Source organism: Salvelinus sp. IW2-2015, linkage group LG31 (assembly GCF_002910315.2).
Source record: "Salvelinus sp. IW2-2015 linkage group LG31, ASM291031v2, whole genome shotgun sequence".
NCBI classification, from domain to species: domain Eukaryota; kingdom Metazoa; phylum Chordata; class Actinopteri; order Salmoniformes; family Salmonidae; genus Salvelinus; species Salvelinus sp. IW2-2015.
The window spans coordinates 28,508,049-28,526,777 of NC_036870.1; the positions used below are offsets into that span (position 1 = coordinate 28,508,049).

At 42.4% G+C, this 18,729-nt stretch overlaps 2 protein-coding genes across 2 annotated transcripts in view; one reads left to right on the top strand and one right to left on the bottom strand.

The window, feature by feature from the left end:
• Positions 1 to 18,729, top strand: part of LOC111955562 (ribosome biogenesis protein bop1-like) — an 83,433-nt gene that overhangs the window by 22,932 nt on the left and 41,772 nt on the right.
• Positions 2,403 to 9,353, bottom strand: LOC111955563 (basic helix-loop-helix transcription factor scleraxis-like). Its single transcript, XM_023975770.1, has 2 exons — positions 8,290 to 9,353; positions 2,403 to 3,156 (listed from the first exon to the last, which is right to left on the bottom strand). The coding sequence occupies exons 1-2, from the start codon at positions 8,887 to 8,889 to the stop codon at positions 3,121 to 3,123; spliced, it is 636 nt and encodes a 211-aa protein (XP_023831538.1). The 5' UTR covers positions 8,890 to 9,353; the 3' UTR covers positions 2,403 to 3,120.

Genomic DNA, 18,729 nt, shown 5'->3' on the forward strand with positions numbered 1-18,729 from the left:
AGATTGAGAGCTTTTCAGCAGCACAGATGCACAGCGCAGTTCTGTTCAGCAGTGGCAAGGACGTGTCCAGCGAACAGCCTACTCAGCTGGTGAGCTGTGAGGAAGCAAGCCATGAGTGTAGGCAGACCGGCTCTGCCTCCAATTATAGCCTACACATTGCGCAGGCGACTCTTGTTTCACCACCAGCCTTCTAGTTAGCAACCCTGGGCCTGGTTAAGAAACACGAGCTGCTTTACAAAAATAAAAACAATAGCAGCATTGAGTTTAATAGTGAAACAACAGTCTAGCTATGTTTTTATCTCCCTTGAGTAGGCCATAGAAAAGTAAATCAAAAGTTTTGAATTTGTATTCTTGCACAACACTTCCATTTCCCCCCCCCTGCAATTCATATACTGGTTCTGTAGCCAAGTCTCACTCTTTTCCTCAGAGAAAATGTCTTGATTGCACCGTTCAAAAGACATGACCCGTAATACCGACGCTACATTTTGTTCTATCTTACATTTTAAATTCCTGAAACATATCACGGGCCATTCTAAAAGTAGGCTACTTGTGGACCGGATCGGTAACCTTCAATCATGTTACCTCATTAGCTAGCTAAAACTAACAACCCCCCCCCTGCGCGTTCAGTAGGACACAACGTTTTGGATCGTTCAGATAGGCATGTTTGTTCTACATAGAATATTTCTGTCTGAAATGGTGAATATGGAATAAATTCATAGAATTTCTATCTGCAACGTTCAATAATGTTTTGTAACTGAACGTGGCCTGGTAACATTACCAGTAGCGTATATGCAAACACTTGGTGGCACAGAAAGAAAGGAAAATGTATAGCCAACAATTTGACTAAATTCCCCTTGCCTCTACACTATATCTGACTCAGAAAATAACTTTATTTTCAGTTCATGTGGACCCAGTGACTCAGAGTTGAGCACTTGGACCAGGATTCCAGCAGAATGACTCAGACTTCAGCCATAGGGACTCGTGACTCGGACTCAGGCGCAGGGACTTGGGACTCGATTTGAGTTTGAGTGACTTGACTAAATCAATGGGCAAAGCAGTCTTTAGCTCCTGATGAGCCATTAGCTCCTGATGAGCCATTAGCTCCCGATGAGCCATTAGCTCCCGTTGAGCCATTAGCTCCTGTGCCTACTTGTGGATGTAAATGTGGCTGCAGCGTCTGGGGAACATAGATAACAATGGCAATGATGCAACCGAGTGATGGAGGTGCAACCCATACTACTTTGCCAGTACTTTGCTGGTGATTTCTCTCTCGCACGCTCTCGCTCTCGCTCTGTATGTTTGTTTTGTATGTGATGTGGGCCGAAATGAGGAATTCACATGGCCAGATAATTCTTCTATAATATTCTTCCTATATGTTTGTTCCATTTCTGCTATTGTGAAGAATAGGATCTTATTCAGGAAAATATGTTGGTAGGACATATGTTTGTGCACATAGAAGTCTGTGATTTTATGTTTACTATAGGTTCATGAGGCATTACAAATGTGATGTGACTAAAATGAAAGGACATTAAGTTGACACACATGGCCCACTGTTTTCATCATTTTGCCAATAACTAGACTGTCGTTGTTGAAATAGCAAAAATGTGACTTAAGACTTAATTGCATTTCAGTCAAAATGATTTAGACTAGAGTAAATCTTTAAAAAAAATAGTGCCAAAATGAACACTGGTGGGTGCGAGGGGGGAATGGGCTGGGGGACAGTGTGGGGGCTGCGGCAAGCAGCCAGGAGCCCTGTACCTGCAGATCCAATCATCCCCCGCTAACCCACACAGCTGACCCTTAAAAGGCCCGAGCGACCAGGGACCTCGTAGTCCTCACTCCTTAGTGTGTTAGTCTGTGGAGACAGTAGCTTACTCCTGTCTCTACGGACCAAGAGAAGGCTGCACAAATCACCTGGCTGATTCTGAAAAACAAATGTTCTGTTTGTTTCAGTTGTTGACGCCTTTACTGGCCAGTCTAGTTTTCAATAGTTGCAATTTGATAGTTTTGTTGAAGAAGCTAGATGTGGTCTTATAAAAATCCCAGTCCCATTTCATTTCTCTGTCCAGTATAATAAGGGTTTGAGTGAACAGCTGTGTGCGTGAGTAGTGGTGTGGGAAAGACAGTAATCTAGCTGGAGAGAGCGAGAGAAGACAAGGTTGTGGTTCCTTCCTTATCACGTCACTGTTTTTATAGCTGTTTGTAGTGCTATAAGATCCTCTTGACCTGATTGGTGTTTGTTTTGACCCGTACTAGTGTTCCATACAGTACGTCGTCGAACCAGTCGGCAGAAAAGATTTATCGCCCTAAGGGCCAGACTTCAAATATCTAGACATTTTAATTTTGGGTATTGCAAAATAACAATAAAATAAAGGAAACTTACATGTTTGAAATAAACGTAATTAATTCATAAGCATATTTATTTATTAACATGAATTTTAACAAACATCGTTGAACAGCATATCAAATAGCATCAAGCTGCTGCATGTTGTCCTATCTTCTTCAGGAGAAAGGCAGTTGTCCATGGGGGTAGAAACTCACTGTCCAGAACACATTTCAAGTGAAAGCTGTTATATATTTGGCTTGTTGAACAGTTTGGTAATTTTCCAGGAAGTAACCTGATAGCCAATCATCAGTTCCTGTTTGGGCTGCCCTTGTCCTTGAAGTCCCTCCTTACCACACCTTTAAGTAACTGTTGCGCTTCTCAGAGTCCGTCTCATGCAGAGGCTGTTGTGGTTCTAAAGTTTCAGTATTATCAGTCTGCGTATGCAGACGTTCTCAGGTAAAGAAAAAATAAGACATCTTTTTGGTGTTCTCTTCAAGTCTTTGTGAGGTCATGGAATCGGAAGTGTAGAACGTTTTTTAGAGGAAAAATGATTCTTCATACCAACTTTGAGTCAGGGCATGCTTCCACCGTCCAAGAAGTCCCACCGTCTCTTTCAATCAAACATGATTACCTCTTCAGAAACTAAACTTAGCAGTTCTGAATAATATTTTTTTTCTGTTTTTTGGGGGGGCAGCATATAATTAAATACCGATTTTGATATTTATGTACACCTTTAGTGTGTCAAGTTTTTTTTTGTCCACAGTTCTGGTCCATATTCTGTCGTCCTCCAGATATTAACTTCTTAGAGCATTTTTTTGCCTGTCTTTGCTCTGAAAGGAAGAAGAGAAACGGTTACAATTTCTAGTCGGCTCTTTATAGTTAACAATGCAAAACACTGATGTGAAGAATACATTTCCTGGATTGATTCTAACTCCTAACAATTTTACAATACACTTATTGATGAGGTAAGTAAAGAAAATAAATTGTTTAATTTCTTTTGTATAAAGTCTGACATTTGTCCTTTTGAGTGAGTGCACTGCTCGCTACTGTCAGTCTGGCCTAGTTCTAGTCTAACCCCCAATGAGTGTTTTTAATGTTTTTATTTATTTAACCTTTTATTTAACTAGGCAAGTCAGTTAAGAATGAATTCTTATTTACAATGACGGCCAAACCCGGCCGACGCTGGGCCAATTATGCGCCGCCCTATTGGACTCCCAATCACGACCGGATGTGATACAGCCTGGATAATGCCCACTGGTCCAGGCTGCTGTGGAGGCTGCCTGTGGGGTTGTGTGGACTGGGGATGGATGTGTGGAGGCTGCCTGTGGGGCTGTGTGGACTGGGGATGGATGTGTGGAGGCTGCCTGTGGTGTGTGATGGATGGATGATGGAGGCTGCCTGTGGGCTGTGTGGACTGGGGATGGATGTGTGGAGGCTGCCTGTAGGGCTGTGTGACTGGGATGGATGTGTGGAGGCTGCCTGTAGGCTGTGTGACTGGGGATGGATGTGTGGAGGCTGCCTGTAGGGCTGTGTGGACTGGGGATGGATGTGTGGAGGCTGCCTGTAGGGCTGTGTGGACTGGGGATATTTGCTGGTCTGGGGCTGTAGCATTGCCATGGGGAGGTATGATGGCTGTGGGCTTTAGTATTGCCTTGGTTCATGTTTTCCTCCTCTCACCATATACTGAGTGGCAGCACTAGCATTAGCACACCTGGCTCACGGAGACCATGGAATGCAACCGTTTCCACGGCTACATCTGACGTAGGCGGGCACTCGCAGTCAGCTATCGGATTGATGAGGTCAGGCATTTGAAAACGCACCAGGAGCTTTTTTTCTATTTAATTTTTTAGTGCCACTTTAAAGTCGCAAATTCTTCAGCTCCAGGGATCACTTACACCCAACTAATAGGATTTTTGTTAAACTTTTTTTCTCTTCATATCCTGTATAACACATTGTAAAGATGTATAGGGTTAATTCTGCCGCAGCAGCTGAAACGTGAGACTTTGTTGATTGAACTTGCAGCTTTTTCTCTCTCCTATTTTTAAAAGGCTTCCACTTTGTTTATACAGTATCTAATGGCACGGGAAGGTTTTGTTGTTTTCACCAACACAAGCAACACAACATATTACATTTCCACAGACACAGAAGCCGATCTGTTTTTTTTCTCTCCTCAGTTGTCACCTCAGGCTTCATTCTTTAGGCAAATATTTGGTTTGGTCTCGGCCTGACGGGTAACGTTGGCAGATTGGTTCAAGATTACAATGGAGGCACTTGTCAGCTGCTCTCACTGCTGGCCTGCGTGTGGGTGTGTAGATTTTCAGACATGTAACTCAAGCCCTAACAGACGATTCATCTGTTTGGGTTATTAAACGCAGCCCCCTTCTGTTCATCCTAACTATTCTGACTGTGGGTTCTTACACCCTCTGTTTTGTCTTTGGACAGAAGTTGGATGTGATATTGCGTGTTATTGAACAACTTGTTGGACAGGTGTTTGTGGGTGGGTGTGTGTGACAGAGTGAGTGAATGTGTCCATTTTTATTATCACATGGGATTATTTTACAGTTGGACCGGTAGATTGAAGATGAAATATTTAATTTACACACTATTCAACTCCAGGTGCCCTGTCTGTTATAGCTTGCTCCTCAGCCCACTGTTTGGTTCACACTGGATCATTTGATAATGTGTTACATGTTCACACTGATTGGCTCCTGTTGCAGGGAGAAACGCTGCTCTAATAACTTCCATATGGCTGTAATGAAGGAACTGGAGATAATTACAGTACATATGAGCCTTGGGCTGCTAGGCTAGCGCATCGCTTTGGGAGTGGACTCTGAGGCTGACTGACTACACTCAATTAGTAATCCATTGGGTTACCCCCAGTCCCAGTACACAGAGAGAACTCGCCAAGTCCTTTCCCCTGCACTCCTTGAAACCGTTCCTGCGCACGTACCGTCCATTTGACTAGGGTTTGTCTGCCCCTGTGTGTCCCATTATGCAATCCCCTCGCCGTCCTTCATAACCCCTGTCTTCACCTGCTACAGCTATTAGGGAGAAGGAATGCTCCCTTTTCTAACGGACTGTGCTTTGCAGCCCCCAACGAAAGAGGGGGTGGGGGAGAAACGGAGCCTCAATTTTGGGGAATTTCTGACTTATGTCTACTTATGGGGGCTGTAGTTGAAATGTGCTTTTACACAATTAATTAGCTGTCAATAGAAATGGAAGATGTAAAATGTTTCGTGATGGTCTGACTCATATTGGGGGGGGTGTAAGCATAAGATATTTAGCTCGTCTATGTTACAAAGAAAATTATATATTCCACTCAGTCCAAGCAAGTCAAATCTGTGCCAGATGGATAACATTTTGGACTGGAAAACATTGTATCTGATAAGATCACAAACACACACACATCTGTTAGCCACTAATTGATAACTCTGTGTGTGTGTGTGTGTTTTTACGCAAATTTGCATTTGACTTCAGTGGCAGGAAAAAGCTTAGATAATTCAGTGTGAACGTATGACTTTGTGTCTCTCTGTTGATATAAAATGTTTGATATGACGACTGATCCGAGGAGTAGATTTATAAAATACCACATTGGGAGCACATTGAGTCCAAAACACTAACGGGTGATATTCGAACAGTATGCTCATTTATTAATGAAGCATTTTAGCATCTTCTAGATCAGACAACAACTCTGGAGTGGTGTACTTTTTCACCATCCTGTCCTCAATTTGTTCTGTCAGAATTGGGGAACTGTTTTAGCAACAAATCGTTCCATCCATTTTAACGTGTTCTATAGTATGGGTTCCTCATTTTATTTTCATCTTTCTTTAGAAACTATAAAGAAATGTGTTGGCCGAGAAATGCCTTCCACAGAGTAATGAGCGCTAAGTACGGGTAAAGAGCAATGCGTTTCACGGAGTAATGAGCACAAAGTACGGGTAAAGAGCAATGCCTTTCACAGAGTAATGAGCGCTAAGTAAGGGGAAAGAGCAATGCGTTTCACGGAGTAATGAGCGCTAAGTAAGGGGAAAGAGCAATGCGTTTCACGGAGTAATGAGCACAAAGTACGGGTAAAGAGAGCAGTGCGGTTTGGAGCGGGTCGCTTCGATTCTTAAGCCTCAACTACAAAGCTGAGGCACAATCTGTTTCAAATATGGTCCCGGCTCAGCCCTCCTATAGACAGGCCTTTCATTCAGAAAACTCTTAAACTGCCATTATCTCATTTGCTGCTTTGTTCTGCCTCACTGAAATCAATGAAAAGGAGGAATAGAATTGCTTCCAGTCAAGGCGAATGTTGTCCATTTTTAGTTTTTATTTTATTAATTGTGTGACTCTTGCATCTCTGTTGCCTCCATGCTCTTTTAAAGGCCCTTTGTAGCAGTAAATAAACTGGAATGAGTCTGCAGAGCATTACATTAATAATTGGCTTTAACTTGAATTAGTTTGGATTGATTTATTATTCCCTCCTTGGCGACACTGTAACTAGGTTGATCCAGATATGGTTCATGGTGGAGCGGGCTTGTGCGATTACACTTGTGAGTAGTGCATACTTTTTCTCTTACATTTGTCCGGGGTCAGGAGTTGTGACTTTTTTCACTTTTTTCATCATAAAATAAATCGCTAATTTCCAGTTCATTTCAATATATGAATCAGTGAAGAAAACTGTAGGGTTCTGTGGATGTGCTAATAAACATCCCTAGTGCGCTGGTGGTGGTGTTCAGAATGACAAGTCATTATAGTCTTCGTCATTATTTATTTAGGAAGCCGGGGGGGGGGCTGTTAACATTGTTATTAATTGGAGACCTAAGAAGAGCCTTAGGTCAAAACAGGATGTGTGTATAAATCGCTCAGGGTGGCTCACTGGCAGATTTGGGAATACAGCAGATGTTCCCAGAATGCTTTGGACTGGCGATCTACCTCTTGGTAAACGCTTAACCATAATCTTATGTTGTGACTTTGCTCCACCAGGAGGAATGTCAAGTAAGTCAAGTGTCTTCTTTTTTAAGTTTAGGCTATTTGTCATTTTAGAGGCCTAACAAATCACTCAAACCACATTCAGCTCTAAATACATTGTACACTCCAGGCTTTTTCCTCTGTACTTTTTTCAATGAAATGGGTTTTGGACATGCTTCAAGTTTTCTGAGGGTAGAATACATATTGTGGTGGTTATATACCTAACCAAAAATGTTCCAGTGTCATGGTTGACTCTAATTATTTTGGGCGTATGGTGTATTTCAAGTTTGAAAGCTGCTTTGCTCTTGTGAGTTGAAATTACAGTTTCCCCCTCTGTTTTTGGTTTTGGTTGTTTCACATGCTGTGATTTAGGGTTTTATTTTGAATTCGGCGTGGTGTTGGCTTTATGAGCCAGAGTCTGCCCAGGCGTATGTAGAGGAAGAAAGATGGATGTGTTTGTGTTCGCTGTGACAGTTCCTTGTTAATTTTCCGTTAGCCTCGGTTCAGTCGGTCTCTCACTACTCAGAGACAATGGGAAGTGCTACTGAATGCCGGCACCAAATTGAGATGTCTGGGAGAATTGTCTCGGAGTTGGGGTTTAGGTTCTTACTGTTAGGAGGTTTAGTTGAAGCTTGCCTACTGAGCCTCCTCATCTCACTGTCTCAGAGTATTGAGGGGCTGTTCTCTTACCCTTTGGGACAGCAGAGACCACATGATACTCTTTTTAAATTCACATTTTGAAAAGGTTGATTTTTTGTGGGTGGAATTCTCTAAACGTTGCTTGTCTTCGAGTAAGTTTGAAAGCTTTTTTTAGTCTGAAATGTTTTTAAAGAATCTTATAGGAACAACCATTCACTAAACCATGAAGCGTCATAAGTAAAACTCCCACTTGCTGGATATTACTGCTCTGAAGAGATTGGAGTTGTGTGGTGTTTTGTTGTACTAGTTGTGACACGATGGCAGATGCATGGTGAGGACAGATGGGACATCGACAGCCAAACTCAACTCACCATTTTCCTCTGGTTGCTGAGGCAGAAGGTGCAGATCTGTTTGGGCTGTGAGTTCTCTGCGTCGCGGCCTGGCGATCCATGATGATTTAGGTAGTGAGCAGAGGAGGTTGCTCCACCGTGACAGGGCTGCCCGTCCCCACACATCTCCCCAACCAGCAGCACGTTGCCCAGGTGGGAGATGTAGCTGGATGCCAGCCGCAGTGTCTCGATCTTGGACAGCTTCCTGTCGGCCGGTTCAGTGGGGATAAGGGTCCTCAGGGCGGTGAAGGCCGTGTTCACGCTGTTGGTGCGGTCCCGCTCTCGAGCATTAGCTGCGTTGCGTTGCCGTGGCAGCCCGCTCGTCGGAGAGATGGATCCGTCTGAGACCTGGAGGTGTGACATCTGGGGCGGGAGCTGACCCCCTCCCAGACGGCCCGCTCCGACGCTTCCAGGCTTCCTTTTGCGGCCCCCGACCTTTATGTCATAACCTCTGGCGTCCAGCCGGAAGGAGCGTTCGTCAGAGCCCGAGCTCTCGTTGCCGTTCTCTTCGTCCTCGGACAGCATGGAGATGTCGGAGTACAGGTACCGGCTGGGCGCTGGCCGCACCATGGCGAAGGACATCGTCAACGTTACTGTGCTCTGCTGTTCCACCAATTAGCTAACTCTAGCTCTGCTCTGGGCTTTGTTTACTACTGTGACACCTGGACTCCCCACTGCTGCTCACACATGCATGGATAGTTAAATGATAACACAGGAAATAAGTTACAAGTTTTACCTCAGTATACCTTTCTAAGTCCTTAGCTGCCAGTGCACTACAGTCCAGTATCACAGGCTCCTCTGTCATTAAAGTCCCATGTAGAGTTTGGACTTTTCCTTTGGTGGGAAAACCGAAACCAAATGGCTAAATGGCAGGTTCCACTGTGTCTTTCTCAGGTCCTCTTAGGTTATGGTTGGTCTTTCTTTATTTCTCTCTTGCGCTCTCCTCTCAGATCGTCTGTTTCCCTCAACTCAGTTCCACATCTGTCCCTCGCGCTTTCTCTCTTACCCTCCCTCCTGCTCTCTCTCCCTCTCTCCCAGTGCTCAGATCCACGTGTGGTTTCTGTCTGAGCGTTTCAGTATGGTTGGGCTTTATAGCCAGTGGGAGTGTCTGGTGCTGCCACCCCCTTCCCTCTTTCTCTCCCTCCTTCACTCCGTATGCAAATGTACCAGCTGGCTGTGGGAGTTTTGGGAGGGAGGTAGTCCAGCACAGTGTGGATCTACTATCTGCAACTTTCTACTTCCTTATTTAACCCTTCCAATACTGGATCTTCCATATTTAAAGGTGCAATATGCAGAAATCGCTCCACCAAATTCTAAAATGTTGCCTAATTTCAGTTTGTGACTAAACAAGCAATGTAGTTTACCACAGTTTACCACTGTGAAATATCTTTTCAATAACCAAAAATGTTGTATTTTCAGCTGTTTGAAGCTGGTGTACAAAACGAAACTTAAGAATGGGAAGCATAGAAATAGCGCACACAGAAAATATTTACCACTTCTTAGACTTGCTTTCAATAACAGATACAGTGCCTTGAGTAGGGGTGGCAGGTAGCCTAGTGGTTAGAGCGTTGGACTAGTAACCGGAATGTTCTGCCCCTGAACAAGGCATTTAACCCACTGTTCCTAGACCGTCATTGAAAATAAGAATGTGTTCTTAAAACCTCTTGAGAATACAGGGGGTAATATTTTCGCATTAGCATAATTTGCTCTACAGATTAAACTGCCTCTTATTCAATTATTGCTCTTACTATATGCATATAAATCATACCATTGGAAAGAAAACAATCCCTAGTTTCTAAAACCGTTTCAATTTTGTCTCTGAGTGATACAGAAGTCATTCAACAGCACTTTCCATGACCAAGAACATAAAATCAAGATGTGTTATGCTGGCTTCAAAGCTCTGCCTATATATGGTCGTGCCCCCTATGACCAGAAACACACCTCATTCGCCTTCCTCTGGTTGTCAAGATGACGTCAGAGGAGAAATTCTTTTCCCCCCTTTGTTTTATCTGGGACTGAACGTGAAATAGGACCCATTTCTTTGGCGTGCCGACAACTTCCGGACATCTGAATTTTCGAATTTGAGCTGCGTTGGTGTACTGTTTTGCTGGCGTTATGTATGCAAACTATCTCCGTGTCGAATTTTGTTTGATACATGGACCAATATCATCGTAATGTATGTTTTTTTCAATATAGTTTAATCAGATTATTTGAATTTTTCCGGGAGTTTTTCGGTGTACCGTTGTCGGATTGTATTTACGTTTGAGAAATTCGTGCCACTCGACCGGTACCTGTGCTAAATGGAGTGGGCAAGGAAGAATTCTGAACGGAACCAACGACTCATCTTGACAAAGGACACTTTGATCAACATTCTGATGAAAGATCAAAAATAGTAAGACCCAATTTACGATTTTATATCATATCTGTTGTGCATGTGAACTGGACGTGGGCGCCTAGCCGAATCTGCCTGGTAAAAATATCGTGTCCTCCGCTAACGTGGTTAGCTAATAGATTTACATATTCTGTCTTCCCTGTAAAACATTTTAAAAATCTGAAATGGTGGCTTTATTCACAAGACCTGTATCTTTCATCTGGTGTCTTGGACTTGTGATTTAATGATATTTAGATGCTACAAGTTACTTGTGACGCTATGCTAGCTGTGCTAATCAGTGGGGTGAGTTGGGGGGTGCTACCGGATCAGGGTTGGTGACTCGTGAGAAGTTTTAACTGACTGTTCTTAAGTATTTTCACACCCCTTGTCTTTTTCCACATGTTGTTGTGTTACAGCCTGAATTTAAAATGGATTCAATTGAGATTTTATGTCAATGGACAAAATACCCCATAATGTTGAAGTGGAATTGTGTTTTTTTTTGCAAATACGTTTTTAAAAAATGAGGAGCTAAAATGTCTTGTTAATAGGTATTCAACCCCTTTGTTGTGGCAAGCCTAAGTAATTCAGGAGTAAACATGTCCTTAACTATTTGCATGGACTCTCACTCTGTGGTGATTTTTGTATTACTACCTCATCTCTGTACTCCACACATGCAATTATCTGTAAGATCCCTCAGTTGAGCAGTGTATTTTAAACAAAGATTCAACCACAAAGACCAGGGAGGTTTCCAATGCCTCACAAAGGGCACTTATTGGTAGATGTGTAAAAATTACACTTTGATGTATCAATACACCCAGTCACTACAAAGATACAGGCATCCTTCTTAACGCCATTGCTGGAGATGAAAGGAAACTGCTCAGGAATTTCACCATGTTACCAATGGTGACTTTAAAACCGTTACAGAGTTTAATGGCTGTGATAGGAGAAAACTGAGGATGGATCAACAACATTGTAGTTACTCCACAATACTAACCTAAATAACAGTGAAAAGAAGGAAGCCTGTACAGAATAAAAATATTCCAAAACATGTATCTTGTAAGGCGCTAAAGTAAAACTGCAAAAAATGTGTCAAAGTAATTTACTATGTCCTGAATACAAAGCATTATGTTTGTGGCAAATCCAACACATCACAAAGTACCACTCTTCATATTTTTAAGCATGGTGGTTGCTGCATCATGTTATGTGTATGCTTGTCATCGGCAAGGACTAGGTATGGCAAGGATAAAAATAAACGAAATACAGCTAAGCATAGGCAAAATCCTAGAGGAAAACCTGGTTGTCTGCTTTCCAACAGACACTGGGAGACAAATTCACCTTTCATCAGGACAATAACTTAAAACACGAGGCCAAATATACACTGGAGTTGCTTACCAAGCAACATTGAATGTTGCTGAGTGTCCTAGTTACAGTTTTGACTTAAATCACCTTAAATCTATGGTAAGACTTGAACATGGCTGCCTAGCAATAATGTGCAAATATTGTACAATCCAGGTGTGGAAAGCTCTTAGAGCCTTACCCAAAAAGACTCACAGCTGTAATCGCTGCTAAAGGTGATTCTAACATGTATTGACTCCGGGTTGCGAATACTTAAGTAAATGAGATTTATGCATTTCATTTTCAATAAATTTGCTTAAATTTAGAAAATCAAGTTTTCACTTTGTCATTATGGGTATAGATGGGTGAGAGCGAGAAATCAATTGAATCCATTTTGAATTCATACTGTAACACAACAAAATGTGGAATAAGTCGAGGGGTATGGATACTTTCTGATATCACGTTTCTATGTGAATTTGGTCAGGTTGCCCAAAAAGTTACATAATGCAGCTTTAGCCATTCTAATACTGGATCTTCCTGATTGAACCCTTACAATACTGGATCTTCCTGATTGAACCCTTACAATACTGGATCTTCCTGATTGAACCCTTACAATACTTGATCTTCCTGATTGAACCCTTACAATGCTGATCTTCCTGATTGAACCTTCAAATGCTGGATCTTCCTGATTGAACCCTTACAATGCTGGATCTTCCTGATTGAACCCTTACAATGCTGGATCTTCCTGATTGAACCCTTACAATGCTGGATCTTCCTGATTGAACCCTTACAATGCTGGATCTTCCTGATTGAACCCTTACAATGCTGGATCTTCCTGATTGAACCCTTACAATACTGGATCTTCCTGATTGAACCCTTACAATACTGGATCTTCCTGATTGAACCCTTACAATGCTGGATCTTCTCGGGAAACGCCCTGTTTAAAAAGTAAAAAAAAAAAAAAATGAATACAAATAAATCTTCCTGAAACCAGTGCGTGAACGAGGGAATCAGGTTGTTTTGTTGAGGAACGGCTGCTCTGGGCTTTCTCTGTTACTGACAGATTGTGTGTGTGAGCTGGACACACACCGGGTGTCTCATAAGAAGCCCATAAAAATCCTGCAAAGTTCAAGATGGATTAAATGTCAGCGGTTCAAAGTGGGAACCTCTTTCCTCATCTTTTTTTCTTTCCCTAAATTTGGGGCATAGCCCCTAAATTACCCCCAATGCAGTCAAGCTAGGAGTTTAAACCTCTTACTTAGCTAGACAATGTGTCATCGTTCAACTCCATCTCTTCCTCCGTCAATGTTTTCCTCCCTATGACAGAGTGATTTGTTTTGGTGTTTTATTTAGGTAGTGAAAGGACTTTACTCCCACTGTAAAGTCCTGATGCTGTCACCGTGTCTACACAGCTACTCTAGTTTAGGTCCAACCCCCACAAGACTGATGCTGTTACTGTGTCTATACTGGTTCCACCACACTGGGGTGGGAGTGAGTTGTTTCTCATTTATGAGTTCCTCTGTTAACCCGGACTGGATCCATTTAGTCATGCTGCTTGAAGCAAAAATATACAATCTGGTCCAGAGGGACTATAGGTCAGGTAGTTTGCCTAGCACACCTGTTTGTCACTGAATCATCCTGTGGCAGAAAGACGAATGGAAGAACCGTTCTCAAGACTCATTGTTAGGTTTGCACAAATACAGTGCATTCGGAAAGTATTCAGACGCCTTGACTTTCATTATTTTGTTACATTACAGCTGTATTCTCTTTTAAAATTTTATTTTATTTAAATGTTTTTAGACAGGTTTTTAGATTTTTTTTTGCAAATGTGATTTCAGGTTTTTATTTTGAATACATAAGTATTCAGACCCTTTACTCAGTACTTTGTTGAAGCACCTTTGGCAGCGAATAAAGCCTAACGTCTTCTTGGGTATAACACTACAAGCTTGGTACACCTGTAATTGAGGAGTTTCCCCATTATTCTCTGCAGATCCTTTCATGCTCTGTCAGGTTGGATGGTGAGTGTCGCTGCACAGCTATTTTCAGGTCTCCGGAGTTGTTCGATCGGATTCAAGTCCGAGCTCGGGCTGGGCCACTCAAGGACATTCAGAGACTTGACAGTGCATGCTCTGACATGTACTGTCAACTGTGGGACCTTATATAGACAGGTGTGTGCCTTTCCAAATCATGTCCAATCAATTGAATTTACCACAGGTGGACTCCAAGTTGTAGAAACATCTCAAGGATGATCAATGGAAACAGGATGCACCTGAGCTCAATTTGAGTCTCGTAGCAAAGGGTCTGATTACTTAGGTAAATAAGGTATTTCTGTGTTTTATTTTTAATACATTTGCAAAAATTTATAAAAATCTGTTTTCACTTGTCATTATGGGGTATTGTGTATAGATTGATGATTTTTTAAATTTAATAAAGCTGTAACAATTTTAGAATAAGGCTATAACATAACAAAATGTGGAAGAAGTTGAGGTCTGAATACTTTCCGGATCTACTGTATATGACAGATGTCGGCCCTTTGTGTGATTGGACGTTGAAACATTGAGGATGGTTATGTTTCCTCATTACTGAAAGCAATTTGAACTCACGTAAACCAATTCTTAATGTTCCAGAAGCCCCAGAGATTTCTTTTCCTGTTTACTGACACCAGACGGGCATTAAACAGATTGTTCTTCTAGCGTGAACATTCTCAATTACTCACAGTACTATACGTAATGTTTACATTCAGACTGGGACAGATTGTAAGGGTTGACAGGGTCATTCTCATAGGGTTACGAAATGTTTGGTAACAAACATTAACTTCGGATGTGCCCAGTACTTTCTAACTCTTTCCCAGGGGTATCATCCAACTGCTTTCAATTGTGTCAGTTGAAAGAATATAAAATTAATTTCACTGGTCAAATTATTAAGGAAGTCCTTCAAGTGACAAACCAAACATTCTAATCTTGTCTGAATATTCTAAAGTTTGTGACCAGCCCACTCCCTTCTTTGTCCTTATAATTCATATCCTTTATACCGGTCCGTCGGTTCAGGGCTAGACGGCTAGTCTGACTAGTCCTATTTAATGATGTGGTCTCTCTTCGTCTGTCTTAACAATTCTTCACAAATTGATGGCTTTGATATTCAATTTAATAATGGTGATTCAAAAAACCCTTAAACCCAAAGCCGTTCTGGTTTTGGGGATGCCGTAAATCCACTTAAATGGCAAGTCTGGTTCCCCCCTTGGTCTGAGCCGACCGAGCCTGAGCCGTCAGCCTCTTCCTGATGTGACTTGGAGTCTAACAGGGCTGCTGGCCTATAGAGGACAGGTCATTTCCAGGAAGGATGGTGACGCTCCTTTTGTCTAATTCTTTGTATTAACCTAGTTCTACCAGGGACAACCCCTTACTGGCTTCTCCTACTGAACGTACAATGTAGCCTGCTGTCCATTTTAAGTCCTATTTTCTAAATTTCATTAGCGCTTTAGGTAAGATGTTTATCGTTTTGTCAATGTCACTGCTAAGTGAACTTGTTTTAACAAGGTTGACATAAAATGGCATTTCATATTTATGTCCACTCCTGAATTCAATAGAGAGATGTTGTCTATTGTAATGGTTGGAAGAAAAAGTTGTAATGTGTTATTAAAGAAGGGATGCTTGTGTTATATTTACAGCAGTAAATTAACACTTTCCTCGCGTTGAAACATGTCCTCTGATTTAGCCGGTCTTTGGAACAAGATGGGCTAATCGGAGGACATTTTTGGAACAAGATGGGCTAATCGGAGGACATCTTTGGAACAAGATGGGCTAATCGGAGGACATCTTTGGAACAAGATGGGCTAATCGTGAGGACCATCTTTGGAACAAGATGGGCTAATCGGAGGACATCTTTGGAACAAGATGGGCTAATCGGAGGACATCTTTGGAACAAGATGGGCTAATCGGAGGACATCTTGTTCCAAATACACAGTTCCTTTTTTTTCTCTCAGTCAAAGCAATTGGAATAAAATCTTGAGTTGTCTGATTTCGTTTTTTATTTCCCTGTGAAACCAATTTTGAAATAGAATGGATTTAACAGTCAACGTTTTATAATGCTCTCCGCAGACTAAAAAGTATCAATTTGCCCTCATAGGCTGAAATACAGTATTAGTCTTATTCCATGAAGATAAGTAGGCTATAAGTCAATGACGATTGAGGTATTTTTATATTTTTTATCCCTTGTTCGTTGCAATTTATTTTGACAGAGATATGTCTAACAGTGGGTCCCCAAACAAGCAAGGTCGTAAATCGTGAATGTTTTTCACTCCAAATTTTCAGCACTAAATATTTATGATCGTTTTTACAGTAAAGAGAAATGGGCACCATTTATTCAGAATGCTGAATGCATCTTTTAATCCTCTTGATGGATTCATAGTGCTTGAAATTGGCAATCGATGACCAACATCAGATCAAATGCATGTGGTCTGACTGCAGTCATCTCTGTAGCATATGATTCAGTTCATGAGTAACTAAGTTCAGAAGTTTCTCATTTAACCAATACAATCCATGATCTCTTTTTAGGGTTGAGCTAATGCTCCCCCCCGTCTTGCTGTCACAGACAGAGGGCCATTTATCTGGCAGCACTCAATTAACAAGGGAAGGAATCGTCTCATAACGTGACGGCATTCATTGAGGCTCTGTAGCCCTACTTAGGTCCTCTTCTTCAGATGTCTCGTTTTGTTACCTCATAAATGCTGACATGCAGAGTAACAAATGACAATGCTTATTATCTCCCTGTCACAGAGCGGCCCTCCCACTCTTTCCTTCCCCCTTAAAGGGGAAATACAGTCAGTCTGCCATCTGACAGTCATTAGCTCCATAACCTCCTCTTCCACGGTGCGACATCTAATCCAGTCCCCCATCTGTTGAAAGCACTCTCAACCTCCTCCATTCCCCCCGCCACAGACCCCCCTCCCTCCCTCTAGCCAGACACCAGCCCCCTCGCGTGGGTTTGTCTCAGGCCAGAGTCCTGTCAGGAGTCGGATACGACTCCCACTCTCCCCCGTGCCTGACCACAGCTGGCCCCAAACGGCCCATCAGAGAGGAGGCTTAGGCTGCCGCCCGGTGTGACGTGCTCTCTCTTTCCTCTATCTCTCTCTTGTGGGCTGCTGGACCTGTGGGTGTCTGTCTGGTCTGGACGGGCCAGAGCCGAGTAAAGGGCCTTGGCTGTATCACATTCAGTCTCCCGGCTCAGCCTCAGTACTGCTCCTAATGTAACCCAGACGACATAGCGGCGAGAGCAGCTGCGCTTATAAAATACAGAGTGGGACGGCAGAGAACCTGTTAGGGTCACAACAAACCATGACTTCAATTCATTTATTAAATGGGGACGAGGTAAGTTCAAACCCCTGGAAAAAAATTGCTTAAAAAATGCAATTAGGTCGGACCTTTTGTTCTCGAGTTTGAAATTGTTCTTACTCCTGCTTTTCCGTCGTTAAAGTGTTCTTTTCTGACCCTTTTTCTTTCTTTTATGGCGTGTTTTCTCTCGGGTACATTTACAATCCATTAAGCATATAAACAGGCTGGAAATACAAGGGAACCAGAGCAATACTGCTCAGTTCTGTTGGTCCAAAGGTCTAGTAATAATGAGAGATGGAGAAGAGGGGACCACATTTGGACCTAATCGTCTGGATGTGTTCTGTCCAGTCACCCATGGAACAGTTTAATGATCAAGAGTGTATCTTTTTAACCTTAGGCTGGCTTTATTTAGTTAACATGTATTTATGAGCTATCATACCGAGGAATTACATTTATTCAATTAAGATAAGGCTAATAAGAATAACACAGATTTTTATAGCGCCTTTTCAAGGACCCAAAGTCACACTTCATTCATTTTCCTCTGCAAAATATATTGTGGAGATCTCAAGAGTAAATTGAAACAAACTCTGAAAGCACAGCTAAATGGCTCAGTCATGGAGATGAATTATGGAGGTTTTCATATTTCAGTGATACATGTAGGTAGCATCACTGGGTTCTTCTGTCTAAACTGCAGCAACGTATCTCTTACCAGAAGGATCTTGCTTGCTGCAGGCACCAGACCCTTAAATGGACCTGAAGTAGTAGTAATGTGACAATCTTTTCCCCCTGGAGTGTTCTAGGCCCGTGTTGATTTTACGTATTATTCATGCATGCTTCTTGGGTTTTGGGATATTATTCCATGGTCATTTTCCAGTTTCATTTTTCCAGAGGCTGTTTAGTGGTGGCTGTAAGCGACAATTCTAATGGGCTGCGTGCTGCTGCCACTCACAGGAGCCACACACACGCACACACGCTCGCTCACTCACATGCAACACACACACTCGCACTCTATAACACACATCGCACAGGCGCACTCCACACACATTATAATACACACAGCCACATCGCACACACAGTAACACGCGTATGCACATGTTCTTTCAGCAGGCGCATCATCCTGTTCTGGATGGGCTGAGTGGAAAGTGTAGGGGTGGTTAGATTCCTTTAGTAGAGTAAAGATTACTGGGATTATAAATGATCCCATTAGAGGGAAATGCAAACCTACATTTGTGGAGGGAGGAGGAGGTTGAGGCAGGCTGCTGTGTCTGCACATACCTGTTCCCAGTGACTAGATCTAGCTATACGCTGAAGAATGGGCTTCAGAAAGCGCCCATCTAAAGTAGCTGGGCTCCAACTGCTACCCATTTTAAGTGAACTTTTTAATGG

Bases quoted from the DNA above. Each gene is read 5' to 3' on its own strand.
- LOC111955563 (XM_023975770.1), bottom strand. From the start codon at position 8,889: ATGTCCTTCGCCATGGTGCGGCCAGCGCCCAGCCGGTACCTGTACTCC. The intron at 3,157-8,289 runs GTGAGTTGAGTT...TCTTCCTTTCAG, and splicing joins TCAGCAACCAGAGGAAAATG to AGCAAAGACAGGCAAAAAAA.